This window comes from Sceloporus undulatus, chromosome 8 (assembly GCF_019175285.1).
Source record: "Sceloporus undulatus isolate JIND9_A2432 ecotype Alabama chromosome 8, SceUnd_v1.1, whole genome shotgun sequence".
NCBI classification, from domain to species: Eukaryota; Metazoa; Chordata; class Lepidosauria; order Squamata; family Phrynosomatidae; genus Sceloporus; species Sceloporus undulatus.
In genome coordinates this window covers 19,476,230-19,492,743 of record NC_056529.1, presented here as the reverse complement: position 1 = coordinate 19,492,743, position 16,514 = coordinate 19,476,230, and the positions used below count along the sequence as shown (strand labels likewise).

General features: G+C 40.7%; 1 protein-coding gene across 1 annotated transcript in view; it reads left to right on the top strand.

Annotated features, from left to right (window-relative positions):
* FOXF1 (forkhead box F1) overlaps positions 1 to 10,773 on the top strand; it is a 15,379-nt gene extending 4,606 nt beyond the window's left edge. Inside the window, exon 2 of the mRNA XM_042438788.1 lies at positions 8,785 to 10,773. Coding sequence (XP_042294722.1) covers positions 8,785 to 8,942 — 158 coding nt within the window. The 3' untranslated portion in view covers positions 8,943 to 10,773. The remainder of the gene's footprint in view (positions 1 to 8,784) is intronic.
* The last annotated feature ends 5,741 nt before the right edge of the window (positions 10,774 to 16,514 follow it).

The window sequence follows — 16,514 nt, the reverse complement described above, 5'->3', positions numbered from 1 at the left end:
AATAATAATAATTTGAATCCTTTAGTATTACCAAAAGTAATACTAAGGGCTCTGAATCATTGATGGCCCCAAATTTCAGAGAACAACACTTGACAGACTGCAAAAACAATGTTCCCCGACTTCAGTTCTCTAATATGCAGTTATTTCAAGCAAAGAGAGATTTGGGAGGGTTAGGCATTTCAAACCTGCTTCATTCCTAGCACTACTGTATTAGCACTGGCTTTATTCTGATTATTCTGATATTAGCATTTATTCTGATCAAGTGGGTTACTGTCCACAAATATGTGGAATAAAACCTGATAGTATATATATTTCAAGGTGTGGGAATTCTTTGACGCAGGTCATCCACACTCCTTGGGATCATAACAGTGTGCTGGCATTACTACTAGTGTTACCTACAAGCCCTAGTAAATGTTACCCTGAAGCACACATGGAATAGAGATATTGATACGCACACACATTACGCACATGTGTCTGTGATCGAGATTGGAGAGATAAAGGCTGTGCGCAGATGTCGAGGCGCATCATCTGCGGGCCAGATTTCCATCCCGGGACCTTTCTTTTTGGGTTGAAGAATTAACCTAATAGGGACTTTTTGGAATGAAGTCTGTTATCTAGGCCTAGCAGATACCCCATAGATAGGTCGACTTGAATGAGATGGTAGGCTAAATTTGGATTGAATTGCAGCCTTAAGCACCAGATAGAGGCCTCTGCAACAGATCTGCCTCATTTTAAGGGAATATCTATAGGCGATCTTTGGGACTCTTGGCAGAAAGGCCTGGAATTGCGCCGCTTGCGTCACGGAGAGATCTTTGCTTCGCTTCTATTTTTAATCTCTTCCATGCGGTTGATTTATCACAAGGACAGGGCTTGGTTTTTTATTCCTTCCAGGCAGAAAATGATAGTCTAATTCATATATATATATATATATATATATATATATATGTATATAAATGTTATTGTAAAGCAAAGTTTTCGAAGAGGCATTATTTGAAGCACCATAGAAATGTTAACATTATTTTCGGTCCCCAAAAATGATTTTTGCCTCCAGGAACGCAACCGAAAGGCAAGCATTTACTTCCTAACAACTGAGAGTTAGCAACTAGTAATGCTAAGGCTCTGATACTTTAGCAATAATAACTGTAACTATTTTTTTTAAATAACTTATATATTTTATTAAAAATAGTTACAATTAATATTGCTAAAGTATTGCTAAAGCCTTAAAATCCCCTATTTTTTAAAATAAAAATGTAATAATAATAATAATGATAATGATAATAGGACTTTTCTAAGCAGAATGAAACAAAGCATAGTACAAGTTACTATTGAGCAATGGCTGAAGGTAAGACTGACACACTGCAGAAATGATCCAGTTTGAGACCGCGTGAACTGCCCTGGATCAAGGCTAGGGAATGATGGACATTGTAGTTTTATGAGACATTTAGCCCTCTCTGTTAGAGGGCTTTGGGGTCACCAGAAACTACAGATCCCAGGATTGCCTAGTCTGTATTAGCCAGGGCATTTGAAGTGGTCTCAAACTGGATCATTTCTGCAATGTGGCTCGGACCCTAAAGGCAAAAAATGGAGCAGAGGCAGCAAGTTGAAACTTTGGATCTAGGGAGAAAAAAGAACAAATAGGGAAGGATGGACCTGTCTCCACCAATTTGGAAAGCAAAAGAGGTTGGAATCTACTGCAGATGACTATTAAGTAACAGAAACTGAATATATTGCCTATGTCTATAAGGAAGTTTTGCACAGAGTTTAGTAAAACAAGGGAGTTTCAAATGTTGGTGGGGATACTTATTGGTATCATTGTAAATGGGGAGATTATTTCACTTCCAGGTGAAAGGATGAGAAAGGTCTGTAAGGAAGTTTTTAGACAAACAGAAATGTAATAAGTTAGACCAGACCCAATAAGGCAGAGAATAACGTTGGATTTAATCGATGGAGTCAATCTGTATGTTGTTAATGTTCTGTTTTGTAAGGTTCTCTTTATTATATGTTTGTCTGTTATATTTGTATTATTGTACTATCCTTTTAATACAATATATATATATATATATGGGAGAGCCTTTTCTGTTTCTGCCTGGATCAAAAGTGTGTGTGTTATATTTGCATTATTATATTGTAATATATATTTGTATTATATATATTGTATGTGTATATATACTTATATTTGTATTATTCTACAATCCTTTTAATACAATATATATATATATATATATATATATATATATGCATGAAAAGGATAGTACAATAATATAAATATAACATACATGCAGATATATACACATTATATATATGTGTGTGTGTGTAATACAAATAAAACATCCATATATATATATATATATATATACACCACACACACACACACACATTTAAAATATAGCATACATGCAGATATCTATATATCTATATCTATCTATCTATCTGTCTAGATACTTTTCATCTAAGCAGATACCGGAAAAGCTCTCCCAGTGAAACTGGCAGGATTTTAGTCTGGGAGGATTAATAATGACCATGAAGATGATGACGACGATGCTGATAATTAAATAATAATAATAATAATAATAATAATAATAATAATAATAATAATAATAATTTCCCAACAGCAAACAAAAACACCCCACCCTTATTTTAGGTCTCCTGTCCTTTGCGTTGCTTCCTCCAATGTAAAACCAAAGTTTTTTGGCATTAAAGTTTGCAAGAGATTGGGGGGGAAAATGCAAAATCGAAGCTGAGTTGGTCTTTTCGATTTTGGGGGGGAAGAAAAGGGGGAGTTAAACCCCTTTTTTTGCCTTTTAAGGGACAGGGTTTAAGAGTAGAAAGAGAAGGAAAAAGTTGGCTTAAGAAAGCGGAGAAGCAAAAGCAGCTTCTGTTTTTCGAACTGGTCTCACTTTGGGTGGCTTTTCCAATATTCTTATTCCAATATACAGTAAACACTGTAATATATATATATATAGTATTTGCCTTCCTTGAAGAACATTGGAAAAGCCACCAAAAGTTAAACCAGTTCGAAAAACTGAAGCTATATATATATATACACACACACACAGAGAGTATTTCTTTTTCTTGCAGAGGAATATATATATATATGTGTGTGTGTGTGTGTCCCATATTTTGGATGCACAAAAAAGGGAAGAAAATGTAGACATGCCCCCCCCCCCCAATAGAGGGGGCTTTATTTATTTAATAATAATAATAAAAATAATAATAATAATAATAATAATAATAAGCTTATAGTTGTAAACCTCTTAGAGACTGACTGTGAATCGGTATATTAATGAATCTGTTATGGCTATTGCTAATGATGATGATGGTATTGAAACGATTGCGACTTTAACTCGATTCAAGCTTTTAATTCCTCCTCATAATAAACCGATCCCTTTTGTCTTTGGAGAAAGAAGACTTCGCTTTTTAGGCGTCTCCTCTGGAGAGGCTGCGTCTGCATTGCAGAAATAATCCAGTTTGATACCGCTTTAAGTGCCAGGGCTCCGTGCTATAGAATCCTGGGATTTGCAGCTGGCTCTCCCTACAGATTAGGCTCAGCCTCTTCCCAGGCTACAAATTCCCATTGCAAGGAGCTGTGGCAGTTAAAGCGGGATCGAACTGGGTTAATCCTACAGTGCAGATGCAGCCCCAGTCGTTGGAAACTAAAGCCACTGAAGTCGCTTTAGTTGAGAACCTTTTCATCCAGACTGTGTTAGTTCTTTTTGTAACGAGTAAAGGAACGGTCGTTACTCCCTCGTTCCATTCTGATTGTATTGTTTGCATTGCAGTTTTTCAGTCCATCAAGTAAAGGCTTAAAGGGGATGGAAAGTACGCAGGTCCATCAGAGTAGACCCATTGACACAATGAGTTACCTCTGTGTAACACTGGCTCACATTGTGCTGAGTCAATGGGGGTCCCAATTCAAGTAGACCCATTGAAACAGTGGGATTTACCTAGGTTTGATTTACCAAACACTTACTATTCCAGGAAGGGCAGCTATTGCAAGCAAAGGGATCTGCAAAAGCACAGGAATATAGATGCTGAAAGCAAGCAAATATAGATATAGAGAACAGAGAGAAACCCAACACAATGGTTACAAAAATTGGGGTTAGTTTTAAATGGGGTGAAATGCTCCCCATCTCTGAACCCTTCCTCCTTTTCAACAGCTACTAGTTGGCTTTGTGATTTTTTTGGAGCCTAGGAGCAACATGCAAGGCTTGGAAAGTTTGCCCTGGCTCTGTATTTCATTCTCTTTCTGTGTATCAGTTTGTCTTCTCAAAAAATATATGTTTGGGAAGGGGAAAAATGCATTCTTCTTTAAAATGAATGCCATGAAAGGAATGTGGAAAACAACTAGGAGAAGAAGAAAAAAGTGGGAGCAAATGCTTTTGGGGCATTGCTTTATAATATGTTCAGATTGGGAAAGAAACTTAAATGATCGAGCTGTTTGTGTCTTGCCTTTGCAGAAGCCTGGGCCTAAAAGCGACTGTTAAAATGTGACTTTGCTGTGATTTTAGAATCATAGAATCATAGTCATTTCATCCATTGATTTATTTACTGCGCTGATCAATAGCAAGTAGCTTCTCCATAGTTTGATAGATCTGAAGGTGATGTGGGGCTAAAATATTTGATTTAATATTCCGAAAGGTAGAACAAAGCCAGTCGGGTTGAGTGAGAGTTGTAAGTCTTTAACAAAATGCTTGTAGACAGGTCTACTCAGAAGTAAGACCCATTGAGTTAGCTAGGGCTTTTTTTCTGCTAAGTGAGCAAAGGACTGCAGCTTGCACATATGTATTATGTGACTGTCTATGAATACATATATCTATCTGGGGCTAAATACAACTCTGGAGACCTGGGTTCGATTTCCAGCTCAGCCGCGAAATGCACTGGGTGACTTTGGGCACGTCACACTCTCTCAGCCTCAGAGGAAGTCAATGGCAAACCTCCTCTGAACAAACCTTGCCAAGAAAACCCCAGGATAGGGTTGCCTTAATTTGGAATTGACTTGAAGGCGCACAACAACACATTTTAAATTTTAGTTCCATCCAGAGTAGATGCATTGCTGAAGTTGAAAACAATTGTATTAGCAATGTCTGAAGACATCCAGTCCATTCCAATGGTCTTCTCTGTTGTGGTTAACTGCCTGACTTATGGCAACCTGATAAAATCAGAGACCTCCAAGTGACTTTATCCTTAGTAGCTCTACTCAGGTCTTGCAAATTCAATAGTCGTACTCAAGTCTTGCAAATTCAATAGCCATGCTCAGGTCTTGCAAAGTCAATAATCATACTCAGGTCTTGCAAAGTCAATAGTTGTACTCAGGTCTTGCCAATTCAATAGCCCTGCTCAGGTCTTGCTAATTTCTGGATGGAGGCTTATCCATCTGGAATGCGCTCTTCCTCTTTTCCTACTACCTTCTTCCTTACCAAGTATTATTGTCTCTTCTAGGGAGTCATGTCTTCTCGTGATATGACCAAAGTATGATAGCCTCAGTTTAGTCATCTTGGCTACTAGGGAGAGTGGTCTTGGAAGCGTGACTACAATTGGATTTAGCCCCAGAGTGGGAATTGTGTGGTTTTTCTAGATGTGGTTGAGTTGGTCTTGCTATCAGTCCTATAGGGAATGGTGAGGAATGCTATGAGTCAGTTGTGTGTAGGTATATATGTGCCTTCAAGTTGCCCGTTGGTTTATAGTGACCCTATGGATTTGATAGGATTTTCTTAGACAAGAAATACTCAGAGGTGGTTTTGCCAGTTCCTTCCTCTGATTATAGCCAAGAAAAACCCATGATGGATTTGTCTTCTTTGCATTGGTGTTGTGTGCCTCCAACTCATATCTGACTTATGGCGACCCTAAGGAGAACCTATTTCTTCGGAGGGTGTTTGTTGGAATATCACTTTCTTGAGAATCGCTAGAAACTCAGGAAAGTCGGAGAGACTGGTTAATCTCACTAAAATAACTAGCTCCACTGTATCTCCCAGTCCTGCATCTCCCCAATAAAAACACAGTCACTTGGTTTAGTGTTTGCCATTGCCATCCTCTGAGGCCGAGAGAATGTGACCTGCCCAAGATCACTCAGTAGGTTTTTATGCTCTAGTGGGAATTGAACCCTGAGCTCCAGAGTCATAGTCCTGGATTGCCTTAGTGTTGCCATAAGTCAGGAAAGACTTGAAGGCACACAGTAATGACAACAACAAACCTGGTATTCCTTGGCAGTCTCCTACGCAAGGACGAACCAGGACTGATCTTGCTTAGCTTCCAAGATCTGATGTATGAGTTGCAGTTGAATAGCATTTGAAGGGTTGTCCAGTTCCCACCCTGATGCAGCAATCCTTTGCAAATTGGATTCCCTTTTGCCTTTAACTCCCAATCCGTACAAACTGTTGACAAATGTTGATCTCCAGATAACCTTGCCGTGAATCATCGAGAAGGCCTCCTTCCACTGAGTTTGGAGTATAGGCCCTGCAAGGAGAGGGTGGACCAAGGTTAATAAAATGCCTGTTTGCGGTCCAATATTTGCTAGATTTTTGTTTACATTCACGGTAAAATTTCATTAGGGCCGAGACGTAATTTAACCCATAAAATCATTAAGCTTGTCCCCTTCCCCCTGAATGAAAGCTAAGTCCCCGTTTATGAAGAAAGCCAAACACATGCATGCTTGCAAGTACCCCAAAAAAAAGAAGGGGGGAAAAGAGAGGGAGAGAAAGCCTTCTCTTCCTTTGGCTGCCAGGAAACAGGCCGTCCCATCCCATCCTGCAATTCCGCATTTGGGCAAAATTCCTATTTCGAGTCAAGTGGGAATTTCCTCACACTAAGAACAGCAGCCTCTCCAACTCAGTTAACACTATCAAAGAAATCTAAGGCATCCAGGCATGCTCTATGATGGGATTTGTAGTCTGGAGTGTTGTAGGGAGTGCTGGTTCGGTGAGGAATCTATGGCATCAGAGGAGAGCAGAACACACACATGCTGCCTCTAATCCCGGATTAGACAAAATCTGGAAAGGTCTGTAATAGAAGAGAAACGATCCCAATTTGTGCTGCGCAACTTTTTCCATAATCCACCCGCCCTGAAAGGTCTGTGGCGTGTGGGCTTGTGTTTTTGCGCCTCCAAGCGAACCTCCTCCACACATTTTTGTATGGCAGCCTCGTATTTATTTTTCAACCGCCAGGCCTTTGCAAACCACTTTCTGAAATGGCAGGAGATGATTGGGAATGAAACGTGTCAACAAGACAATCCCTTGAGTATACCTGAACTGAATATATCACCAGAGTTTGGTAATGTTAGGTTCTAGACTACAGATTCCAGAATCCCCCAACCAGTAGGACCAGTAGCCACACTGGTTCAGAGGTCTGTGGAACTGTAGTCCAAAAAGTATGAGAAACAGTGTGGCGTAGTGGGTTGCGAATCAGGCTATGACTCTGGAGACCAGGGTTCGAATCCCCACTCAGCCATGGAAACCCACTGGGTGACTTTGGGCAAGTCATACTCTCTCAGCCTCAGAGGAGGGCAAAGGCAAACCTCTGAACAAATCTTGCCAAGAAAACCCTGTGATAGGGTTGCTTAGGTTGCCATAAGTCTGAAATGACTTGGCGACATAGAACAGCAAAAACAAAGTCCCATAAGCAATATTGCTGAGCTTTGCCTATGACAATCTGCTTATATACTTAATTGGTATGCTAGTTTATGTATCTCATACTAATATAATTTGGGAAACCCTTTCTGCTAGTGACTGTAGTTCACTGTGAGCTCAGTAAATTTATTTTGCCCTTTGCCGAAATTAAAAACACAGAGAGACTGTGAAACACTGGGGAGGTCATAGTATGCAAACAACAAACTGTTTCCAATATGAGGATCACTGGTTGTCTACAACCGTTCTTTCGAACATTTGAAATGTCTTAGTTCCTTCCCCTAGAGATAGCTTTCTTGAGTCCCAGTCTTGCTACCAGAGGTTGCTTTTGCCCTTGGCGTTTTGTACCTTGGATCTCAGCAGCACAAAGTTTGTGCTAGATTTTAGAGCTGTGACTTTTGGGCAATCGGTGCATTCTGACATATAGGCACTCATGCATGCTTGTCTCTATAGCCAGACCCACAAGAAAGGTCCCCCCAAATGCTGGCATCATTGTTGATCCATATTGTCATACTACATCTAGCTGATTTCCCTTCATTTATCCAAAGCAGGTCTTTTTGGAAACCTATGGGCTTCGATTGCTCTCTTAAGACCAAACCACCTCAAAATGCCTTTTATTACAACATGGCTAGCACACAACAGTATATTGTTGCTGGGGAAAAAAATAAAATCTACACTTAAAATGCATCATGAGTAAGCATAGTAATTATAGGAAAAATTCCCGATGGCAACAGAGCCATCCGATCCTTGCCAAGTTAGTCATGCCTGCGGTGAGATAGAAATCCTTGCTCTCTATTCGCACCCAGGTGGGAAGAATCAAACTTCTGGATAACTTCTATTTGCATTAAAATGGGAATTTTCCAGGGTGGCTGTACAGGGCTCAAACAGACAGTCCAAAATAAAGCTGCTTTGGGTCACTTTGGAGGTATGCTGTTTAAATGATGCATGTGTCCTAAGAGGCTGGAGGCTGTGCCAAAGCCATGCTCCAGTCCTAAGGACTGGAGCACAGCTTTGGTGCAGCTTCTGGCCTCTTAAGAGGCATGTGTCATTTAAACAGCATACCTCCAAAGTGGCCCAAAGCAGCTTTATTTTGGCCTGTCTGTTCAGGCCCTATTTTCCTTTTCCCTAGGCAGCTACTTAAATCTGCTTTCTGGTTTTCTTTCAGGCATCCGGTACCATTCCCAATCGCCCAGCATGTGTGACCGGAAAGAGTTTGTCTTCTCCATCAATGCCATGGCGTCATCTTCGATGCATTCCGGAGGCAGCGGCTCTTACTACCACCAGCAAGTGACGTATCAAGACATCAAACCTTGCGTGATGTGACAACAGCAGGGTTGGGGGGAGCCAAGCTTTCATTGGGAGCAGCCACGTCTCTAGTGACCAAAGTGAAAACTAGGCATGACTTCTTGCAACCTTCTGGAAGCCAAAAGACCTCCCTGGGAAGCTAGAGACTGAGAGTTGCTTATGAGGTATATAAATTTTGGAGGCATCTACGGAAAGGAACGTTCTGGCCTCGGACAAACACGAAAGAGGAGCAGAGATGGATAGAGTGAGGGAGAACCATGCCAAGCCATGCTCTTTATCTTGGGCCTCCTTACATCTAGAACTGCAGTCTGAGAACACTTCCAAGAACTACTTTGGCGGCATTGTCTTCTCTACTTTTACTTCAGGTTTCAACTCAGCGGTCTTTTCAGAGACATCCTAAGCGCTTGACCATTCCTAATAATATATTTTTGACCATTTTAAACAATCTTTTACCAAAACGAACCATGGATTCTTGGCTTTGAGAGACAAGGATCTGCTGAACAAAGAAGGAACAAACAACTCCTGTACTCCTAATGGCCATGGGTTTCAAGAAATGTCAATCCCTTTGTCTCTGGGTTCCTTACTCAGTAAAAAGGAATTGGTTTCAGGTTGTACCTTCTAGTGTTTGTGAGTGAATATTAAACTATACATAGTTCATGGTATATTTACCTCTGATTCAGGTCAAGAGAGCAATCTCTCCAAAATTCAGCGAGCGCTGAGACGTTTTCTCCACATTTTGTTCCCCAAACTGTGTGTTGTATTCCCAGACGATCCGAAAAGTGGAATGAAACACCCATCGCACATCCCACACACAACACATACACAACACACACATGAGGCCACCATAGAACTGTGGATGTGGGACCAGTTAGTAGCAGGAACCTTCCCCATGAAGTCTTTTCCCATTTTCCCCGTTTGAACTTCCCCGAGTCTTATTTTAACTGTTAAGTACAAAATTACAAAGAGAAGCACTTTGAGAAATAGAGGTGAAAATAAAACTTAAAAAAGAAAGGATGAACAAGGCTCATGCTTTTATTTATTCAAACATTTTAATAAAACACAACAGCGGCCTTGGTCAGTCAGTATTAAAATAGCAAACGTGTTGGCAATATTTGCCATAGAGAGTTTGTGCGAAGTGACCATTGCAAATGTCCGACGGCGGCGAGGCGAAGCAGTTTCCCCTGTGTTTTTTATATATATAATTATATATATAAATATATAAATATATAAATATGATAAATGAAGGACGCTTCTTTTTCTCTTTCCTCTCTGTTATGCCCTTATCCCACCCGCCTTTTGGACCTGACTGTACAGTTTGGGCGACACTCTTGTTTTCGAACTTCATTGTACACTGTATAAAAAGTGTAATTATGGCAGATTGGGGAGAGGTCTAGACTCCCTATTTTTTTGTGTGTGTGTACGTTTGTCCTTTTTTAAAAAATGGAACGCAAATAATAATAATAATAAAAAATGTATGGTATTCGTACACAGCCTTCACAAATTGTATAAACCGTCAATAAACCAGTGTGTGGCATAGAAACCTGTGTAGTAGCATGTTGGGAATAAAAATCCAAAGCGAAAGGAGACTAGTTGCCATCTTAGGATGTTTCCTATGGACCAAGGCTGCCAGTTACTCCAACTGTACTATGTTCTTGTGGTTTCCCATTGTAGGATAGGTGGATCTATCCTAGATAGGAGTTTTGGAGACGTTTTGTTGGAGGTGTTTTGCTCCGTTCTTATTTCTTTTCCCCCACTATGACAATGCAAGGGTAAATCTCGGCGCATGACTTCTCTGCATGGTTCGCCATGTGTTGATAGGTCTTTAAAAATGGTCAAACCCTATACCATTCCAAACTGTAGACGGTTTTAATCAATTATCTTTTTTAAATTAATTTATAAAATATATTTTCTACATTCTGTTACAACTTACCTGAATATGTGAAGTCAAAGGCTTTCATGGCTGGCATCCATAGTTTTTTGTGAGGTTTTCGGGTGATGTGGCCATGTTCTAGAAGAGTTTATTGCCGACGTTTCGCCAGCATCTGTGGCTGGCATCTTCAGAGAATAAACTTACCTGAATATCTTTTATATCCCACCTCAGTGCTCCCCTCCCTTTCGCAAATTAAATTGATTAATTTAATAAATTAAAAGATAAAAAGACAAAAGTAGCATAAGAGCACAGCATTAAAATTCCTCAGCTCCTCGGTTCCTAAAAAGCCTGTTGGAACAGAAAAGTTCTCACTTTCTGACACATTATTTCACTCTTGCTTCATGAAACATCTGGAGAACTCAAAAGCTTATATTGTTTGGGAAGATCTTTGAACTGATGTAGTATCACAGTGTTACACCAACCTGGATGTTAGTGTTTTCTTTCGGAAGCTTTCATTCGGCCGATGCCAACCTTTCACCTTGCTTAACTTTAGGTTGCAATGATACAAGATTCCTCATGAGTAAACCCCACTTAAGTCACTGGGATTGACTTCTGTATCTGTGCACAAAGGTGTGCATTGTCTGTCTGGAAATTTTCACTCACTGAGTTTTTTGGCAAATTGATCCAAATTTGTGGTCAGGAGGATTATCAATGGAACGATGCGCATATCTTTCATTTTTCTGTAATTGGGAGGAAATAATCCGAATCTTTCCCTCTTGAATTAGACACAAGTCAAAGCAAACGAAAATAAAAGTAGATATTTAAGGAATGTACGCCACGGTTGCTTTAATCAACAAGGAAAGTGTGTAAAAATATGTACATTAAGAGAAGTGTATAAATATGGCTATATTAGGACAATTGCTGTCAAAATACTATATACACTCATGTATAAGTCTAGAAATTTAGGTCAAAATATTGACCCCCCCCCCCAAAAAAAAAACTGAGTCAACTTATCCATGGGTCAATGTAAGTACTGTATCTTAACTCTAATTTTAAAGAAGGAACCATCCCCTGGTGAAAAGCAAGAGTATAGTATGTGAAGCACCAACCTCCTCTACTCTCTCATCCATCCAGTCTTAAGAGTAAGCACAAAGAGTTACGGAATTTTATACGTTCATTGACATTGTTTTGCTTTGCTTCATCCTTTAATTCCTCTGCTACATGCTCCTAAATTTTACCCTCGACTTATCCACAGGTCATAGCAAAATCCATAATTCTGGCCCCAAAACTTGCCCTCGACTTATACATGAGGTCGACTTATAGTCGCGTTTATACGGTAATCCCAAACTTCCACGCAGGAAGAAAAGAAATTGGAGTCATAGAATGATAACATTGGAAGGGGTTGCAAGGGACGCATCGTCCAACCTCTGCAGTGCAGGAAACACAGCTAATGCACTTTTAAAAGATGTCCATCCAAATTATGTTTAAAGTTCTCCAGAGATAGAGAGTCCGCCATCCTTTGAGGTAATCCTATTCCAATGCCAAACAAAACCTTACAGTGAAAAAAGTTCTTCCTAAAGTTTAGGTGGAATCTCTAGTCTAGTCTTATAATTGTTTTGTTCATGTCCTAGTCTCTGGAGTAGCAGAAAACAAGCTCACTCTACCTTCTACATGGCATCCCTCCAGATAGTTAAAGATGGCTCTCCTGTCACCTATCAGTCCTAAATTTACACAGCACCTTCATATTGCACTCCATGCAGTGTGACACGCATGGAGTGAGAACGCGGGTGGGATTTTATGGAGAAAATGAAACAAACAGGTATTCACATTTTTATATCTGCATCCTGCTCATTATAAATAATAATAATAATAATAATAATAATAATAATAATAATAATAATAGCTGAAAAATCTTATTATTTTGTAAGTAGCACTGAGTTCCAGTATTGGAGAATGGGTGGGAGGAAGAAGAAGACGGAGGAGGATAAAGATGGTGGTGGTGGAGGAAAGAGAAGAAGAAGGTGGTGGAGGAGGAGATGAACGAGGAGGAAGAAGAAGACGGAGGAGGAGGAAGGTGTTGGTGGTGAAGGGGAAGAAGAAGGTAGTGGAGGAGGAGATGAACGAGGAGGAAGAAGAAGATGAGGATAAAGATGGTGATAGTGGAGGATGGGGAAGAAGAAGATGGTAGTGGTGGAGAAGCTGAACGAGGAAGAAGAACAAGATGGAGGAGGACAAAGATGGTGGTGGTGGAGGATGGGGAACAAGAAGAAGAAGGTTGTGGTGGAAGAGATGAATGATGATGAAGAAGAAAATGGTGGAGGAGGAGTCTGACATAGCACATGATTCAGAATACTTTATCTACTTCCTCAGAGTTAACCAAGTCTATGAAAGAGGATATAAATCCCCCAAATAAATAAATAAATAAATACCTGTAAAATTCTTGTCTTCACATCCTTTGTGGGTTTTCTTAGCTCCTGGTTGCCTCCTCTACATATGACTTACTGTAGTTCTCTTCTCATCCTTCCAGCTTTTAGTATGAGGAAAAATAGTGATGCCTGCTGGAATTTTGTAAGCTCTTTGGCATTGTTTTCCTTTGCTTCATCCTTTACATCCTTTGCTACATGTCTTTGAGTTTTAACCTCGACTTATTCATGGGTCATATCAAAACCCATAATTTTGCCCCCCAAACTTGCCCCCTTGCCCCCGACTTATACATGAGTACATATATACATTATATTACATTATACAAAATCGATTGGAACGGAAGAGGCAAAACAGGTTCAAAATAAATGAATGAAAAACAGCCTTTTATTTCAAGTGACTTGGAACATCTGTTGGCTGCCTTTGCCTTCTGTGACATTTAAACAAATCCAAGAATTATTTCTAGATTGGCAAGGTTAGATGTAAAATTAGTACAGTATATGCATGTTCTATGTAGATTTGTTTCTTATGGATAAATGCCCAGCAACGCTCCTGGGACTTGGCATATAGCAAAACAGAAGTGACTGATGGCTAAATCCAAGTGCTAGTCCCAACTCAAGTAAACCTATTGAATGAATGGTAATTCTGTAAATGTTGGCTTACAATTCAGAAATGGATTCAGTGGGTCTGCTCTAGTTGGGGCAAGACATTTGATTTAGGCTGTGGTGTTTGACTGCAGTCGATGTGGTGCAGTGTGTGTCTTTGCAACTTATTTGCAAGGCCAAGTACATAAGATGTGAGCAGCATTTGAACATTCTTGCTATGTTCGTATGCATTTACTGTGTTCCCTTCATCCCCCCTTACTTTAACTATAGGCCCCTTACAAACGGGCAGGAGGTGGCATGGCAGTGTCGATTCTAGGGTACTGGGGGGCGCACAGCAACCCCACGCTCCTGAACCCTAGTCTGTACGGATGCCGCCATCATACTGACTTCCCATCCACACTGGGGCTGCCGTGATGACAATGCTTTGGCCCAGGGTACGGATGTCACAGGGCCAAGTAGGGTCAGCCCTGGTTAGTACTTGGATGGGAGACCACCAAGGAATACCAGGCGCTGTAGGCTAGATTCAGAGGATGGAGCTGGCAAAACCACCTCTGAGGATTCCTTGCCAAAGAAAACCCTATGAAATTCATGGGGTCACAGTAAATGGACAAGCGACCTGAAGGCATATGCCCAAGGCACATGATCCCCATCTGATCTTAGAAGCTAAGCAGGGTCAGTCGTGGTTAGCACTTGGATGGGAGATTGCCAACAAATACCGGGTGCTATAGGCTCTGTTTCAGAGGAACTGGCAAAACCACCTCTGAGGATTCCTTGCCTAAGAAAACCTTACGAAATTCATGGGGCTGCCATGAGTCGATAGGTGACTCAAAGTCATGTACACACACAAAACCTCTATCTTCTCTTCAATTCTTAAAAAGGAGGGATACACAGGACAATGTGTGGCTATCTCCTGGCTCTTTGCCTTCCATGGAAGCCCTTCTCTGGGCTTGAAATGAACTAGCATGCAATTGTAGAGCCTCCCTCCTTCTCTGCGGCACACAACCCCTGTCTCCATTTCTTTCTTTCTTTGCTCTCTGGCCCTACCACAGCCTCAGCCTCTCTGGAGAGCGCCTTCTCCCGAAGCTGGTTCTTTTCAAACCTGATTATTCTAGGCCCAAGGGTAATCTCTTTCCGCTCCGCTTCCAGCGAAATGATCAATATAATTTCAGCCGGAGCAATTAATGCCACAAACGCTTCGCTGTGTGCAGATCAAGGGTGGCCTGGCCTAGGAGTTTTCTGCAAGTTTGCATGCGTGCGAGAGAAGAAGAGATTTCTTCTTCTTCTTAAAAATAAGAAATAAAATCCAGCTTCATCAACCCGAAAGTGGTGGAAAGAAAAATACCACCGTAATAGTCATAAGAAAAAGCAAATGAATGGTATGCATGAGATTTCTCCTTCTCAGGTCAACAAGTAGTGGCAATATATATATGCATTCAACTAAATAAGAGCTGCCAGTCAAACCAGAGAAATCTTGCACTGGAAACTACTATAGGAAATATACCTATTTTTAGAGCCAGGGAGTTCAAATCCCTCCTCCTGAAAATTGCAGCCTTAACATTTTCCCTTTTCCCCAATTCAGAGGACCCTAAAGCATTAGGCAATAAATCTGACCAGTCCCTTGTCCTTTTTATGAGTCTTACGGCTAGATTGTCTGGAATTGGAAATCCACTGAAAGTGTGTTGACGTCCAAACGAGAAACTAAACTATGGCCTATAGCCCTTTTAGAGAAATTAACCGGTCAAATGAAAGAGTTAAGATAAATGATCGACATCCTACAGGTTTCTGGGAAGCCTGGTTTCCTTTCATTGCATTTGTTAACAGTAAGAGACGGAGTCGTTCTTCTCCTATGTGGATTTCTGGAAAGAGTTAGTAGCATCGAATAGGACAAGCAAAGCTATGGAATATGATGCAAAGAGGTATTTGATGACTCCGAATTTTTGTCGGGTTGGGATCTTCTTTTTCCTCATGTGAAAGATCAGCTGTGCCATGGGCATCCTCTCCCTGTGGATGGATAAACAGATAGATATGTAGAAAGATAGGTAGAAAATACTTCTTCCTAAACTGTAAATCCATAGAAAATTGCCATGGCAGCTTAAACTGGAATTGCAGTGCTATTATTCTGTAATGTGAAAGGACTCCTGGATCAAACCCTGTCGGGAGACTTGGTCTCCAAGCTTCAGGTATGTTTTGTGTGGTTCCTTGCAGTCTGACATGGAAGGAACCAGCCGGCCTACTCACCAAACTTGGGATGCCAACTATTTTCCAAGCCACTGAGCTCAGTCTAAACAGTCCTCCAGCCTCCCCTCCATCCTTTCTCTGTGCCTTGTGATGGGGATGTAAAAATACAACATTGTAGGTTCATATTCACTTCTGTCAAACCATTCCTTGGAAGACGATTCTTCAAAATACTTGGTGCTACAAAGCAGGAAGATCAGAGCCAAAATGTATGAGAATTACTTTTTGTTTGAACTACGATTCCCAAAGTCCCATTTAGGCATGTTGGCTGGAAAAACTTGGGAGTTGTAGCCTTCTCCAAAGTAACTTTTGCTGTGTCTACATTTTCTGGATCGCTTTGCCCACCCCTTTTCTTTGGCTGCTTCGTCTGTATCTCAGCTGAAGTTCTGAGTTACTACAATGCTAGAGCTGAACAATATGCATCTGAATACACAGCCAAAAGCATACGCACAATAATTT